This window comes from Heptranchias perlo, chromosome 14 (assembly GCF_035084215.1).
Source record: "Heptranchias perlo isolate sHepPer1 chromosome 14, sHepPer1.hap1, whole genome shotgun sequence".
NCBI classification, from domain to species: Eukaryota; Metazoa; Chordata; class Chondrichthyes; order Hexanchiformes; family Hexanchidae; genus Heptranchias; species Heptranchias perlo.
This window is the reverse complement of record NC_090338.1, coordinates 9,408,301-9,424,875: the sequence shown is the minus strand read 5'-3', so window position 1 is coordinate 9,424,875 and position 16,575 is coordinate 9,408,301. Positions and strand designations below refer to the sequence as shown.

Genomic DNA, 16,575 nt, shown 5'->3' with positions numbered 1-16,575 from the left:
AGCTGGTAGGTGATCCTTCTCTCACGACTGGCCTCAAACCTTTCTTCCTCTCTTTATAGTCTCTCTATAGACATTAAGTTAGGTGGCACAGTAAATAATGTAATAAAAATAGAAAATGCTGGAAAAGCTCAGCAAGTGAGGCAGCATCTGTGGAGAAAGAAACAGAGTTAATGTTTCAGGTCGAAGTCCCGTCAGAACTCGAGTTCTGACGAAAGGTCTTCGACCTGAAACATTAACTCTGTTTCTTTCTCCACAGATGCTGCCTCACTTGCTGAGCTTTACCAGCATTTTCTGTTTTTGTTTCAGATTTCTCGCATCCACAGTATTTTGCTTTTGAGCAAATAATGTAGGTGGGAGCAGAAAGTTGCAAAGAGACATTGATAGATTAACTGAGTCGGCAAAACTGTGGCACATGCAGTTCATAGAATTGCATAGATAACATAGAATGTACAGCATAGAAACAGAGCTCAATGTGAGAAAATGTGAGGTCATCCACTTTGGACCTAAGAAAGATAGATCGAAGTATTTTCTAAATGGCGAGAAGCTGGGAACTGTGGATGAGCAGAGAGATTTAGGGGTCCAAGTACAGAAATCACTAAAAGCTAGTGGACAGGTACCAAAAATAATTTAAAAGGCTAATGGAATGTTGACCCTTATCTTAAGAGGGCTGGAATACAAAGGAGTGGAAGTTATGTTACAGCTGTAAAGAGCTCTGGTTAAACCCTATCTGGTATATTGTATTCAAATCTGGGCAGCGGACCTCAGGAAATATATATTGGCCTTGGAGAGGGTGCAGCGCAGATTGACCAGAATGCTACCGGGGCTAAAATAGTTAACATATGGGAATAGGTTGCACAGGATAGGCTGGTATTCCCTTGGATATAGAAGATTAAGGGATGGTCGAATTGAAGTACTAAAGATGATTAAAAGGATTGAAAGGGTAGATAGAGAGAAACTATTTCCTCTGGTGGGAGAGTCCAGAACAAGGGGGCATAACCTAAAATTAGAGCTAGGCCGTTCAGGGGTAATGTCAGATAGCACTTCTTCACACAAAGGATCGTGGAAATCTGGAATTCTCTCCCCAAAAAAGCTGTTGAGGCTAGGTCAATTGAAAATTTCAAAACTGAGATTGATAGATTTTTGTTCACCAAGGGCATTAAGGGCTACGGAACCAAGGCGGGTAAATGAAGATAAGATACAGATCAGCCATGATCTAATTGAATGGCGGAACAGGGTCAAGCGGCTGAATGGCCTTCTCCTGTTCCTATGTTCCTATGTTTCAATGTTCATCACAACTTTTCTATCAACCTTATCCATAGTACAGTGCTTATTTTAGTGCTGTGAAATTTTCTTGCTTCTCCTAAACATCAAGTATGAATCTACCCATTCGTTTTTCTCCCCGAATTCAGAATAATTTCACCGCCTCCTATTCTATCTCATTCACCGTAGAACTTCAAATTTGTGGAATGTCTTATTTCAGTCTCTTTGCTGTTGCAATCTACAATAACCCAATCTTCATGTCTTTTAGCCAATATTTGAATTATCTCTTCATTTCAACTATACTTTGCACATGGTTACTATTCTGCACGATGATCATGAAACTTCCCCTAGTCTTGTCAATTTAAAACTCGAAAGGTGCCTCGTTTAGGCATAAATGTTAGGGACAGAAATAGCAAAATAAGTTCAGATGTGGGAATTTTACTCATACCTGCATGCTTCTGCCATCAACTAGCCAAACATGAAAACATGAGCCCCGATATGTCAGAGGATGTCTGTACATCCAATTCAAACTCAAAAGTGCTTTTGTTTCCAAAAGCGCCTCACCTCACTGTTGACAGTGCAATTGGAATTCCGGAGAATTTCTTCATTCCCTCTCGTGACGTTATTCTTGTGTGAAGATGAACTGTACAAGTTAGGGAACATAGCGTCTCTCTTCGCAGTACCCGCAGTGGAACACGTCTCATAGCGGAAACTTTGAGACAGTGGATCGCCCCCAAATACATCCACATAGTTCGGAACTATTTCAAGGTTTTTGCTGGCTTTTTGAATTCCATTCAACGAATTTTGTGCTTCGAAGCAACAACACGTGTCCAGATAACCAAAGCGGTTTCTGTTTTTATGAACCTTAATGGCGAACATAATTAAAACGATGAAAAAGATAGATGAGGTGATCCCTAACGATATGACTAAGTAAAGGCTAATGTCACCAAAGGTCTTAGGATCCTCAGACAAACTACTCACGTCAGAAAGTAATTCTGTATCACCGTCTGTCAGTGATAAGATGATTGTCATTGTAGCTGAAAGCGGCGGTGAACCATTGTCCTTTGCTCCGATAATCAATCTTTGCTTCGTGCTATCTTTCCTCCTAATCCCTCGGATTGTCCAGATTTCGCCAGTATCCACTGAAATAGTAAAAAGTCCAGGGTCAGTAGACTTCAGAATCTGGTAGGAGAGGCGAGCATTCTGGCCAGAATCGGCATCAGTAGCCGACACCAGGGCAACTAGATAGCCCGGTTCTGCGAATCGAGATACTGTCTCTGTTACTGTAGATCCATACTCGGGCGTTGGATGCACGATCACCGGAGCATTGTCATTCTGATCAAGGATAATTACCTCCACTGAGACGTTACTGGAGAGTGGTGGGACTCCAGAGTCCTGGACCTTAACTTGGATCTGAAAGTTTTTGAGTCTCTCGTAGTCAAAGGATCTTTGGGAAAATATGATTCCCTTTTCTGATTGGATGTAGACATAATTGAACACTGACTCGCCCTGAACCTGAGCGGTCGTGATAGAATAGTTTAGCCGCGAGTTCTGGTTTAAATCTGGATCAAAAGCTGTCATTGAAAAGATTGACGCTCCAATAGCATTGTTCTCCATCACGTAAGCTGTATATAAAGGCTGTGCAAAGCGCGGCGCGTTATCATTTATATCCGAAATCTCAACCAGGATGACTTTTTTGGATATAAGAGGAGGAGACCCTGAATCACTGCAGAGGACAGTGACTTCGTAGCTCGAAATATTTTCACGATCAAGTACCTGTTGTGTACGCAATGTTAAGTATTTCTTGGAGGATGAATCCAATTGAAAAGGAAGGTTATTTGTCACATGACATTCGACCAGCCCATTTTCTCCTGAATCTTTGTCTGTTGCACTGATTAGAGCCACCACCGTCCCGGGCACAGAGTCTTCGGGAACCGGACTGAACAGGGTAGAAACCTTCACCTCAGGGGCGTTATCATTTATATCCTCAATCTGAACCAGCACATGACAATAAGCAGGAATTGCAGAAGGTCCCTTGTCCATTGCTTGTACATTTATCTCAACAACACTGTTCTCTTCATAATCTAAATTTCCCTTGACTCTGATTTCACCAGTTTTGGAATCCAGACCAAACAGCTCACGGACTCTAACGGAAGTATGACTACTGAAAGTGTACACAATCTCTCCATTGGAACTATCATCCAAATCAGTGGCATTTAGCTTGATCACCAATGTTCCTTTGGCTGTATTTTCCATCACATTGACCCTATAAACTGACTGGGCGAACACAGGCCTGTTGTCATTGGCATCTTGTACTCTGATTATTATCTGAGCTGTTCCGGACCGCTCAGGGACCCCGCCGTCTTTGGCAATTAGCACTAATCTGTGACTAGATGCCTTTTCTCTATCCAGTGGCCTTTCCAAAACTAATACTGGCATGTCTGCATTCCCATTTCGGCTCTCAACATTTAAAGCGAAGTATTCGTTTGCAACTAACTGGTACGATTGCAGGGAGTTGGTTCCTACGTCTGGGTCGTGCGCGCACTCAAGAGCATAGCGGGTTCCTTGTGCGGCCACCTCTGAGATTTCAAGGCGGAACTGGCTTTCTGGAAAAGTAGGAGCATTGTCATTTACATCCAGAATCTCCACTTCAGCATCGTACAGGCTAAAAGGATTCTCGATCACTGTTTCTAAAGGTAACACACACGTCGCACTCGGCCCACAGAGCTGTTCCCTGTCAAGCTTTTCCTTTAGAAATAAATTGCCATTGTTGAAATTCACGTCGAAATACTGCGTTGAGGGACCAGGCACAATCCGAAAACTGCGAGCTTTGAGCTCCTTCACGTCTAAACCCAAATCCTCAGCGATATTCCCAACAAAGGCACCTAGTTGCAGCTCTTCAGGAATTGAATAACGAATCTGTCCAGAAATTAGATCCCAAAACGAGAACACGGAGTACAACAGAGACCATTTTAACAGCCAGTGTCGTTTATAATATCTCATTTCCAGCACAAAGCATCCCAATGTTTTTCAGCGCGAGAGCTTGGTTCGATAATTCCTTCGAATTAAGTTATTAATATATTTTCCCTATTAGAAGTGGCAGACAAACAAAAGTACCTGTGGGTTTAAAAATCTTGAGATTATTTCTGACGGACCTTCTTATTTCTGCGAAAAATCACCATTGGGTTCGAATGCAAAACCGCTTACGATGCTGTGCGGCCCGCTGTTCAACACTGAACTGTGGCTGAACGTGCGCAATGGTGGATGGGAAGGGAAGGGGCCAGTCAGGATCTCCAGTCACATTGCAGCTTCTGATTGGTGGATGGAGACAGAATCACATTCAACCAATCAGGCTTCTGAGCATTTCTTAAAGCTAGAATGTCTTGGAAAATCACTGCGTCGATTTCACATTTTTGGTTGTTCAATCAAAAATGCAACTCAAGAATGTTTTTAAAATTTGAGTGGATGATATTTCTTCGTTAATATATTCTGTAATATCAGCACAAAGCGTATATCATTCGGTTAAACTATCCACAAAATCCTAAAATACACTTCATTTCGTGCTTCATAAGTTAGGACTTGATAAAACCTTAAATGTGCTGCTGAAAGTTAGAATCAGATACATCAACTCCAATTTAATGCTATTGTTGACAACTTCACTGCACTTCGCAGTAATCGTAATATTAACGCTCACTTATTGGAACCGTTATTAATATTTCTTGCATGATTAAAATATTAACTGTTATTGTTATGACGATCTCCCTTCACCCAATAATAGTAACTAGGTGGAACAAGACCGCTAAGGGACTAGTACAACTTATGCTAACGTGTACAGAATCTTAAAATGAAAGCTAGGCCATTTAGAAGGGAAATCTAGAATCACTTTTTCAAATAAACGGTCGTACAAATCTGGAATTCCCTCCCCAAAAGGCTGTGGATGCTGGGACAATTGTAGCTTTTAATCCTGGTGCCAATAAATTTCAGTTGGGTAAGGGTATCAAAGGATGTGGAGCTCAGTCGGGTATTTGGAGTTGAGTTACAGATCAGCCATGATCTAATTGAATGACGGAGCAGGTTAGAGGGACTGAACGGCTTATTTATGTCCCTATGTTGCTAGCTCACACTCTCTAGCAGATGTATGGCTGCAGAAGAAGTACACTACCTCTCGATTGGAACCATCGCCCAAGTCAGGAGCGTTTAGTTTGATTACCAGTTGGGTGAGTCGTCTAACGAGCCGACCGTGTAAACGGACTCAGGAAACAAAGGCGCCTTGTTTTTGACGTCATGTAATACGACTGTTATCTAAGCTGTTCCAGATCTTTTAGGGACTCCACAGTCTGTGGTGATTAGGACTAACTTGTGGTTCTACTATCTTTCTCTTTCGAAGGAGTTTTCTAGCACAAAGGCAGAAAACTTCCCATCGGCACTCCGGGTTTGTGTCTTTGGAATGAAATAATCGTTCAGAACAAGCTCGTAGGGAATTGCTTCCAACGTCCGGAACTTGCACACAAAGTTAAGGGTGAAGCGCGCCTCTGGTGCAACTAACTGTGAGATTTCCAGATAGAACTGGCTCTTTGGGAAAGTCGGAGAATTGTCAATTACATGTAGAATATCCACATTGGTTCATCAGGGACTGAGGGGCTTTTCATTCACATTCTTTTAATGCAATATGCAAGTGATGCTCTGCCCACAAAGCAATTACTTCACAAACAGCATTCCATTGTTTAAATTTGCATCCAGATGATGTTTTCCCGGATAATACACAATCCGAAAAATGCGAGCTGAGAGCTATCATGCATCTAAACCCAAATTGTCCGCAATATTCCCAACAAAGGCACCCAGTTGTATTTTTTCAGGAATCGAATAACGAATCTGTACGTAAACCAACTTGCGGCAAATCTGCATAAACCATGGCAGTTTTCATTTTGGTAATGTACTTATTTTAAAATATTCCATTTCCAACTAACAGGCTTTCAAATGCTTCGGTATGGTAACCACCATTCAATCTTATTCCTTTCGTATTTCAGCTGGTAAAGCAACATTAAATATCGACGTTCCAGTTCGCCATACAATCTATGGCCTATCGTGATCTGAATCTATTCCTACGAGGAAGCATCTTAGTGAGCAATGGCTCGCAAGATACGCCATTGTTTATGATGGTCTCTCGACAGTGGAACATCAGCTATTTATAAAGAAGATGGTTTTAGAGTCCACATGAAGTTCCGAAGCAGTTCGGAGTGATCCATATTTTACGTGACAAGGTGAAGCCAGGTTGTTGATCCACACGGTTCATGGTCAGCTCCTAATTCTTGACCCAGCTGGCTCCGCACATCCTCCGCCACACGTATTTAGGTAAGAGTTCTGAAGCATTGAGTGTTTCAGCCGCTAAGCAAAAGGGATGCTTGGACTTAAGGTGGCAAGTCCAGACCTTCATTAATAGGCAGCTTTGACTTTGCTAGGTCCCGATTGTATTCTCTAGTTATTGCTGTTTCTTTTCTGAGAGGTGATGGCGAGCTATGTAGGAGGATATGGAGCTAGACCGTCGGTGTTGGTGTGGCAAGTCTCATAGCGATGCTCAGTTGCACGCCAACATGATTTGTATGTGCACTTGCTGCCCATTACAGATTTCTGAAATTTCTTGGAATAAAGTTCATGTCTAAATTTTGTTCAGAAGAGCGACTTGGTTTGAATATACCTGTACGTTTTGATTGTTGAAATCATTATTTCTTTCATTTTCTCCGAGACTTTAGATTCATACACAAAAAAACTAACAACATTGTGCAACTCGCCATTTAGTTTTGCAATGTATCTGCTAGTGGCATAACCGGGTTGTCATGGACATAAGAACATAAGAACATAAGAAATATGAGCAGGAGTAGGCCAATCGGCCCCTCGAGCCTGCTCCGCCATTCAATAAGATCATGGCTGATCTGATCCTAACCTCAAATCTAAATTAATGTCCAATTTCCTGCCCGCTCCCCGTAACCCCTAATTCCCTATATTTCTAGGAAACTGTCGATTTCCGTTTTAAATTTATTTAATGATGTAGCTTCCACAGCTTCCTGGGGCAGCAAATTCCACAGACCTACTACCCTCTGAGTGAAGAAGTTTCTCCTCATCTCAGTTTTGAAAGAGCAGCCCCTTATTCTAAGATTATGCCCCCCTCGTTCTAGTTTCACCCATCCTTGGGAACATCCTTACCGCATCCACCCGATCAAGCCCCTTCACAATCTTATATGTTTCAATAAGATCGCCTCTCATTCTTCTGAACTCCAATGAGTAGAGTCCCAATCTACTCAACCTCTCCTCATATGTCCGCCCTCTCATCCCCGGGATTAACCGAGTGAACCTTCTTTGTACTGCCTCGAGAGCAAGTATGTCTTTTCTTTAGTATGGAGACCAAAACTGTATGCAGTTTTCCAGGTGCAATCTCACCAATACCTTATATAACTGCAGCAATACCTCCCTGTTTTTATATTCTATCCCCCTAGCAATAAAAGCCAACATTCCGTTGGCCTTCTTGATCACCTGCTGCACCTGCATACTAACTTTTTGATCTTCTTGCACTAGGACCCCCAGATCCCTTTGTACTGCAGTACTTTCCAGTTTCTAGCCTTTAAGATAATAACTTGCTCTCTGATTTTTCCTGCCAAAGTGCATAACCTCACATTTTCCAATATTATATTGCATCTGCCAAATCTCCGCCCACTCACCCAGCCTGTCTATATCCCCCTGTAGGTTTTTTATGTCCTCCTCACTCTCCACTTTCCCTCCCATCTTTGTATCATCTGCAAACTTTGATATGTTACACTCGGTCCCCTCCTCCAAATCGTTAATATAGATTGTAAAGAGTTGGGGACCCAGCACCAATCCCTGCGGAACACCACTGGCTACTGGTTGCCAGTCCGAGAATGAACCGTTTATGCCAACTCTCTGCTTCCTGTTAGATAACCAATCCTCCACCCATGCCAGAATATTACCCCCAATCCAGTGATTCTTTATCTTGAGCAATAATCTTTTATGTGGCACCTTGTCGAATGCCTTCGGGAAGTCTAAATACACTACGTCCACTGGTTCCCCTTTATCCACCCTGCACGTTATGTCCTCAAAGAACTCAAGCAAATTTGTCAGACATGACTTCCCCTTCGTAAAGCCATGCTGACTTTGTCCTATTAAATTATGTTTATCCAAATGTTCCGCTACTGTCTCCTTGATAATAGATTCCAAAATTTTACCCACCACAGATGTTAGGCTAACTGGTCTATAATTTCCAGCCTTCTGCCTACTACCCTTTTTAAATAAGGGTGTTACATTAGCAGTTTTCCAATCTGCCGGGACCTTTGCCGAGTCCAGAGAATTTTGGAAAATTATTACCAAAGCATCCACAATCCCTACTGCCACTTCCCTCAAGACCCTAGGATGTAAGCCATCAGGTCCAGGGGATTTATCCGCCTTGAGTCCCATTATTTTACTGAGTACCAATTCCTTTGTGATTTTAATCGTATTTAGCTCCTCCCCGCCTAGAGCCCCCTGTTTGTCCAGTGTTTGTCCAAACTCCAGTCACATTTCAGCTTCTGATTGAGAAACATAATACCTCAAATTGAACCAATGACGATACTTTGCATCTCTTATAGCTATAACGTCTTTGCATTCCTTTGTCCACATTTATTGTTGTCTAATCAAAAATTCAAGCAATCTTTTATTTTATTACTTTGGACTTTCCTATCCTGTACTCAGCTATTCTTCAAGTATAGTATCAGAGTAAATTTTCCAAAATTCACCATGAAAGAACACACTGCAAACAGACATTTTAAAATTACACGTCTTAATTCAGTCAACCCATTTCATTTCGTGTGTGCTCCGCAGATTACATCTAAAATCGTGTTAATATTATGCTTGGCATCATTGTTGTTCCGCGACAGTGAACAGTTGTGCCACTGTTGGCTGCCGATGACACCAACATTAGGGAATAGATGGCACCGTGTATTTAACACTTTGCCTTTTAGGGCATAGATGATAGTCCAATCGAGATTGTTGGGATGAATGTCTTTTCTCTCTTCCGGATGTAAGAGTTCTATGTTAAATGAGTTTGGGCAGACTAAGCTCAGTTAGCAGTGGGCGTGGTCCCACTCCACAATGCTGCCTCTAATTTGTCACTCATTTGACAAGCTCACTCAGATGGACCAAGCCTAGTTTGTTAATGTGAAACATCGTACTGGTGCTACGGAACAGTGCATTGACGACGAGGTTGAGTCACGTTTTGAAACAAACAAGAGGAGCTTCACTGTGCATTTAAATTGTGCTATGTCTGACCTGGGACTGCTCCACAATAGCTTTGCTTGCAATGGAAAACTGTTCAATTATCCAATGCTAACATCACTCTGCTCCCAGCACGCAAATCACCAATAAAGTTCAAATCAATAGCATTATTTGTACTTCTTTCAGAATTCAATACAAATGATTAGGAGAAATGTTTGATACAATTTCTGCCAACATCGAATATGAATCTAGTTCTCACTATACGTTGAGTAAAATCAGCAATGAACTAATACGTAATAGAAAATATATAGAAACCGAAAATATAATAAAGAATCGTCAGCACGGATTCCAAAAGGGAAGGTCATGCTTGACCAGCCTTATTGAATTCTATGAAGAAGTAACATAAACTGTAGACAAGGGTATTGCGGTAGATGTAATATATTTGGATTTTGAAAAGGCTATTGATAATGTACCGCAAGATAGACTCATGGCTAAGGCCAGATCATGTGGAGTCAGAGGACAGGTAGCAGAATGGATAGCAGGCTGGCTACAAAACAGAAAAGAGAGTATGGGTTAAAGGTAGTTATTCAGGCTGGCAAAAGGTGGGAAGTGGTGTTCCACAAGGATCAGTGCTGTGACCACTGTTGTTCACCATTTACATAAATGATTTGAAATTAGGAATTAGAAGTACAATTTCAAAATTTGCAGACAACACAAAATTTGGAAGTATGGTTAGTACCAAGGAGCACTGCGACAAAATACTGGAAGATATTAATAAGCTTGCAGAATGAGCATGTAATTAGCAGATGAATTTCAATATAGATAAGTGTGAGGTATTACATTTTGGTAGGAAGAATAAGGGGGCCACATACTGCTTGGCTAAGAAGAGTCTAAATGGGGTAGAGGAGCAGAGGGATCTGGGGGTACAGACACACAGATCACTAAAAGTAGTGTAGTAGGTTAACAAGGCCATTAAAAAAGCCAACCAAGCTCTGGGGTTCATTTCTAGAGGGATAGAACTGAAAAGCAGAGAAGTTATGTTAAACTTGTATATAACCCTGGTTAGACTCCACTTGGAGTACTGTGAACAGTTATGGTCTCCATGTTATAAAAGGATATAGAGGGACTGGAGAAGGTGCAAAAAAGTTTACTAGGATGATACTAGAACTGAGCAGTTATACCTGTCAGGAAAGATTGAGCAGGCTGGGGTTCTTTTTCTAGAAAAGAGAAGACTGAGCGGTGACCTGATATAGGTCTTGAAGATTATGGAAGGGTTTGATAGTTTCGCTGTAGAGAAGATGTTTCCACTTGAGGGGGAGACCAGAACTAGCGGCCATAAATATAAGATCGTTACTAATAAATCCAATATGGAATTCAGGAGAAAGTTCTTTACCCAGAGAGTGGTTAGAATGTGGAACTCGCTACCACACTGAGTAGTTGTGGTGACTAGTGTGGACGCATTTAAGCGGAAGCTAAATAAACATACGAGGGAGAAAGGAATTGAAGGATATGCTGATAGGGTTAGAATAAGTAGGGAGGGAGGAGGCTCGTATGGAGCATGAAAAAACGCCTTCACGGACCTGTTGGGCGAAAGGGCCTGTTTCTGTGCTGCACATTCTATGCAATTCTATATAAATCCATCCTTAACTATGCTTTTGTGGCAGTAATGCATTTAATCACTATTTTCCTCCATTACTTCCTGACTTTTTATATGTAGTAGTGCAACAAAATACTGCCAGATCGTGTGTGGGCACGTTCGCATGGTGCTGAGAAGCTACTTAAAGAATTCAAAAAAAAATAATTGTGAATGAATAAAAACGCATCCTCAGGGACAACTCAATATTCATCGCAAAAAGCTGATTGGTGATCCTTCTCTCACTACTTGCCTCAAACCGTTCTTCTTCTCTCTATAATCTCTATAGACACTAAGTTAGGTGGCACAGCAGTGTAGATGGGAGCAGAAAGTTGCAAATGGACACTGAATGGACAAAACTGTGGCAGATGGAGTTCAATGTGAGAAAGTATGAGTTCATCCACGTTGGAACTAAGATAGATCAGAGTATTTTCTAAATGGTGAGAAGCTAGAAACAGTAGATGAGCAGAGAGATTCAGGGAGTACAAGTACAGAAATCACCAAAGGCTAGTGGACAGGTTCACAAAATAATTAAAAAGGCTAATGGAATGTTGGCCTTTATTTCAAGAGGGCTGGAATAGAAAGGGGTGGAAGCTAAGTTACAGCTGTTCAGAGTTCTGGTTAGTCCCCATCTGGAGTATTGCATTCTGTTTTGGGCACTGCACCTCGGGAAGGATCTACTGGCATTGGAGGGAGTGCAGTGCAGATTGACCAGAATACTGGGGCGAACATGGTTAAATTACGAAGACAGGTTCCATAGACTAAGCTTGTATTTCCTTGAATATAGAAGTTCAAGGGGTCATCTAATTGAAGTGTTTAAGATGATTGAAAGATTTGAAAGGGTACACAGAGAGAAACTATTTCCCCTGGTGGGAGAGGCCAGAACATGGGGGCATAACATTAAAGTTAGAGTTAGGCCGTTCAGGGGTGATGTCAGAAAGCACTTATTCACACAAAGGATAGTGGAAATCTGCAACTCTCTCCCCCAAAAACCTGTTGAGGCTAGGTCAATTGAAAATTTAAAAGCTAATATTGATATAATTTTGTTTGGCAAAGTATATTACGCGGCAGATAGATGAAGTTAAGATTCAGCTCAGCCATGATCTAATTGAAAGGCGGAATAGGCAAAGGGGTGGTGGGTGGGGAGGGGGGGGGGTGCAGGACCTTGAATGGCCTCCTGTTCCTATTTTCCAATGTTTTATGTTCATCACAACTCTTCAATTAACCGTATCCATAGTACTGTCCTTATTTTAGTGCTCAGATTGTTTTCTTGCTTCTCCTTAACTTGAAGTATGTATCTACCCATTCGTTTTCTCCCCGAATAAAGGCCAATCGCACCCTCTCCTATTCTGCCTCATTCTGCCGTAGAACTTCAAAAGTGCGGAATGCCTTGATTTTTTTCAGCCTCTTTGCTATTGTAATCTACGATAACCCAAACTTGGCGTCCTTTAGCCAATACTTAACATATCTCATCTTTTCACCTATACTTTTCACATTGTTGCTATTCTGCACAATGAACCTTGGCACTTCAACTAAGTTCAGATGTGGGACTTTTAATTATATCTATGATTTCTCGGCCATCACTAGACAAAGACGGAACCTTGTGTTCCAATACTTCAGCGGATGTCTGTACATCTAAATCAAACTCAAAAGTGTTTTTGTTTTCAGAAGCACCTCACCTCACTGTTTACAGTGTTCTGGCAGTTCGAATTCCGGAGAATTTCTTCATTCCCTCTTGTGACGTTTTTCTTGCGTGTAGATGAACTGTACATGTTAGGAAACATAGCGTCTCTCTTGGCCGTACCCGAAGTCGAACACGTCCCATAGCGGAAGCTTTGAGAAAGTGGATCGCCTCCAAATACTTCGACGTAGTTCGGAACTATTTCAAGATTTTTACTGGCTTTTTGAATTCCGTTCAAAGAATTTCGTGCTTCGAAGCAACAACATGAGCTCAGATAACCATTATTGGCAACAAAGCGGTTTCTGTTATTATGAACCTTAACGGCGAGGATAATTAAAACTATGAGAAAAATAGATGAGGTTATCCCTAATGATATGACTAAGTAAAGGCTAATGTCACCAACGGATCCAGGAACGTCAGACAAACTACTCACGTCAGAAAGCATTTCTGTATCGCCGTCTGTCAGTGATAAGATGATTGTCATTGTAGCTGAAAGCGGCGGTGAACCATTGTCCTTTGCCCCGATAACCAACCTTTGCTTCGTGCCATCTTTGCTCCTAATCCCACGGATTGTCCAGATTTCGCCTGTATCAGGTGAAATCGTAAAAAGTCCAGGGTCAGCAGTCTGGAGCATTTGGTAAGAGAGGCGAGCATTCTGGCCAGAGTCGGCATCAGTGGCCGACACCTTGGCAACTAGATAGCCCGGTTCTGCGAATCGAGATACTGTCTCTGTTACTGTAGATCCATACTCTGGTGTTGGATGCACGATCACCGGAGCATTGTCATTCTGATCAAGGATAATTACCTCCACTGAGACGTTGCTGGAGAGTGGTGGGACTCCATAGTCCTGGACCTTAACTTGGATCTGAAAGTTTTTCAGTGTCTCGTAGTCAAAAGATCTTTGAGAAAATATGACTCCCTTTTCTGATTGGATGTCGATATAGTTGAGCACTGACTCGCCCTGAACCTGAGTCGTCGTGATAGAATAGTTTAGCCGAGAGTTCTGGTTTAAATCTGGATCAAAAGCTGTCATTGAAAAGATAGACGCTCCAATAGCATTGTTCTCCATCACGTAAGCTGTATATAACGGCTGTGCAAAGCGGGGCGCGTTGTCATTTATATCCGAAATCTCCACCAGGATGACTTTTTTGGATGTGAGAGGAGGAGACCCTGAATCACTGCAGAGGACAGTGACTTCGTACCTCGAGATATTTTCACGGTCAAGTGCCTGTTGTGTACGCAATGTTAAGTATTTCTTGGAGGATGAATCCAGTTGAAAAGGAATGTTATTTGCGACATGACATTCGACCAGCCCATTTTCTCCTGAATCTTTGTCTGTTGCACTGATTAGAGCCACCACCGTCCCGGGCGCAGAGTCTTCGGGAATTGGACTGAAAAGGGTGGAAACCGTCACCTCAGGGGCGTTATCATTTATATCCTCAATCTGAACCAGCACATGACAATACGCAGGAATTGCGTGAGCTCCCTTGTCCATTGCTTGTACATTTATCTCAAAAACACTGTTCTCTTCATAATCTAAGTTTCCCTTGACTCTGATTTCACCAGTTTTGGAATCCAGACCAAAGAGCTCACGGACTCTAACAGAGGTATGACTAGTAAAAGAATAAATAATCTCTCCATTGGAACCATCATCCAAATCAGTGGCATTTAGCTTCATTACCAATGTTCCTTTGGGCATATTTTCTAACAGACTTACCCTATAAACTGACTGGGGGAACATAGGCGAGTTGTCGTTGGCATCTTGTACTCTGATTATTATCTGAGCTGTTCCGGACCGCTCAGGGACCCCGCCGTCTTTGGCAATTAGCACTAATCTGTGACTAGATGTCTTTTCTCTATCCAGTGGCCTTTCCAAAACTAACACTGGCATGTCTGCATTCCCATTTCGGCTCTCAACATTTAAAGCGAAGTATTCGTTTGCAACGAGCTGGTACGATTGCAGTGAATTGGTTCCTACGTCTGGGTCGTGCGCGCACTCAAGGGGATAGCGTCTTCCCGGTGCGGCCATCTCTGAGATTTCAAGGTGGAACTGGCTTTTTGGAAAAGTAGGAGCATTGTCATTTACATCCAGAATCTCCACTTCAGTATCGTACAGGCTGAAAGGGTTTTCGATCACTGTTTCTAAAGATAACACACACGTCGCACTCGGCCCACAGAACTGTTCCCTGTCAATCTTTTCCTTTACAAGTAAATTACCATTGTTCAGATTTACGTCGAAATACTGCTTCCTGGGACCAGGCACAATTCGAAAACTGCGAGCTTTGAGCTCCTTCACGTCTAAACCCAAATCCTCAGCGATATTCCCAACAAAGGCACCTAGTTGCAGCTCTTCAGGAATTGAATAGCGAATCTGTCCAGAAATTAGATCCCAAAAGGAGAACACGCCGCACAGCAGAGACCATTTTAACAGCCAGTGTCGTTTATAATATCTCATTTCCAGCACAAAGCATCCCAATTGTTTCAACGCGACAGCTTGGTTCAATAATTCCTTCGATTTAAGTTATTTATATTTTTAAAAATTCCCAAGTGGAAGTGGCAGATTACACAAAAATACCTGTAGGTTTAAAAGTCTTGTGATTATTTGTGTGCCGACCTTCTTATTTCTGCTGAAAATCACCATTGGATTCGAATGCAAAACCGCTTACGATGCTGTGCGGCCCGCTGTTCCAACACTGAACTGTGGCTGAACGTGCGCAATGGTGGATGGGAAGGGAAGGGGCCAGTCAGGATCTCCAGTCACATTGCAGCTTCTGATTGGTGGATGGAGACATAATCACATTCAACCAATCAGGCTTCTGAGTATTTCTTAAAGCTGGAATGTCTTGGAAAATCACTGCGTCCATTTCACATTTATGGTTGTTCAATCAAAAATGCAACGATACAATGTTTTCAAAATTTGCAGTGATAATATTTCTCTGCTAACATATCCTTTAATAGCAGTATATAGCCCATATCATTCGGTTAAGCTAGCCAAAAAATCCTAAAATACACCTAATTTAGTGCTTCATAGTGAGGAGTTGTTTACCTTAAATGTGCTGCTGAAAGCTAGAATCAATTACATTAACTCCAGTTTAATGCTGTTGTTGGCAACTCCACTCCACCCCACAGTAATCGTAGTATTAACACTCACTAATTGGAACCTTTATTTCTTATATAATTAAATTAAATTATTAAGAACTGTCATTGTTTTGACGATGTCTCTTTAACCACTAATAATAGAGGTGGAACAGCACTGGTAAGGGACTGGTACAATAACGCCTACGTGTACCGAATCTTAAAATTAGAGCTAGGCCATTTAGAAGGGAAATCAAGAAGTACATTTTCACACAAAGGGTAGTACAAATCTGGATTTCTCTCCCCCAATCGGCCGTGGATGCTGGGACAATTGTAGCCCTCAATCCTGAGATGGATTTCGGTTAGGTAAGGGTTCCAGGGGATGTGGAACTAAGGTGGGTAAATGGAGTTTAGCTACAGATCAGCCACTATCTAACTGAATGGCGGAGCAGGATCGAGGGATTGAATGAATTACTTATGTTCCTATATTGCTAGCTCACACTCTCTAGCAGATGTACGGCTGTCATTTATTTAATTCGCTCATGGGATGTGGATATCGCTGGCAAGGCCTGGATTTATTTCCCATCTCTAATTGCCCTTGAGAAGGTGGTGGTGAGCCGCGTTCTTGAACCGCTGGAGTCCGTGTGGTGAAGGTTCACCCGCAGTG

At 42.1% G+C, this 16,575-nt stretch overlaps 1 protein-coding gene across 4 annotated transcripts in view; it reads right to left on the bottom strand.

Moving 5' to 3' along the window:
• Window positions 1–16,575, bottom strand: part of LOC137332308 (protocadherin-10-like) — a 245,812-nt gene that overhangs the window by 171,343 nt on the left and 57,894 nt on the right. Inside the window, exon 1 of one of the 4 annotated variants that reach the window (XM_067996028.1) lies at window positions 12,832–15,288. The exons of 2 other annotated variants lie outside the window; for them this stretch is intronic. In XM_067996028.1, the coding sequence (XP_067852129.1) occupies window positions 12,832–15,288 (2,457 nt within the window). Of the gene's footprint in view, window positions 1–1,824; window positions 4,416–12,831; window positions 15,289–16,575 lie in introns of those variants that run through there. One more of the 4 variants, XM_067996032.1, reaches the window with a different exon arrangement.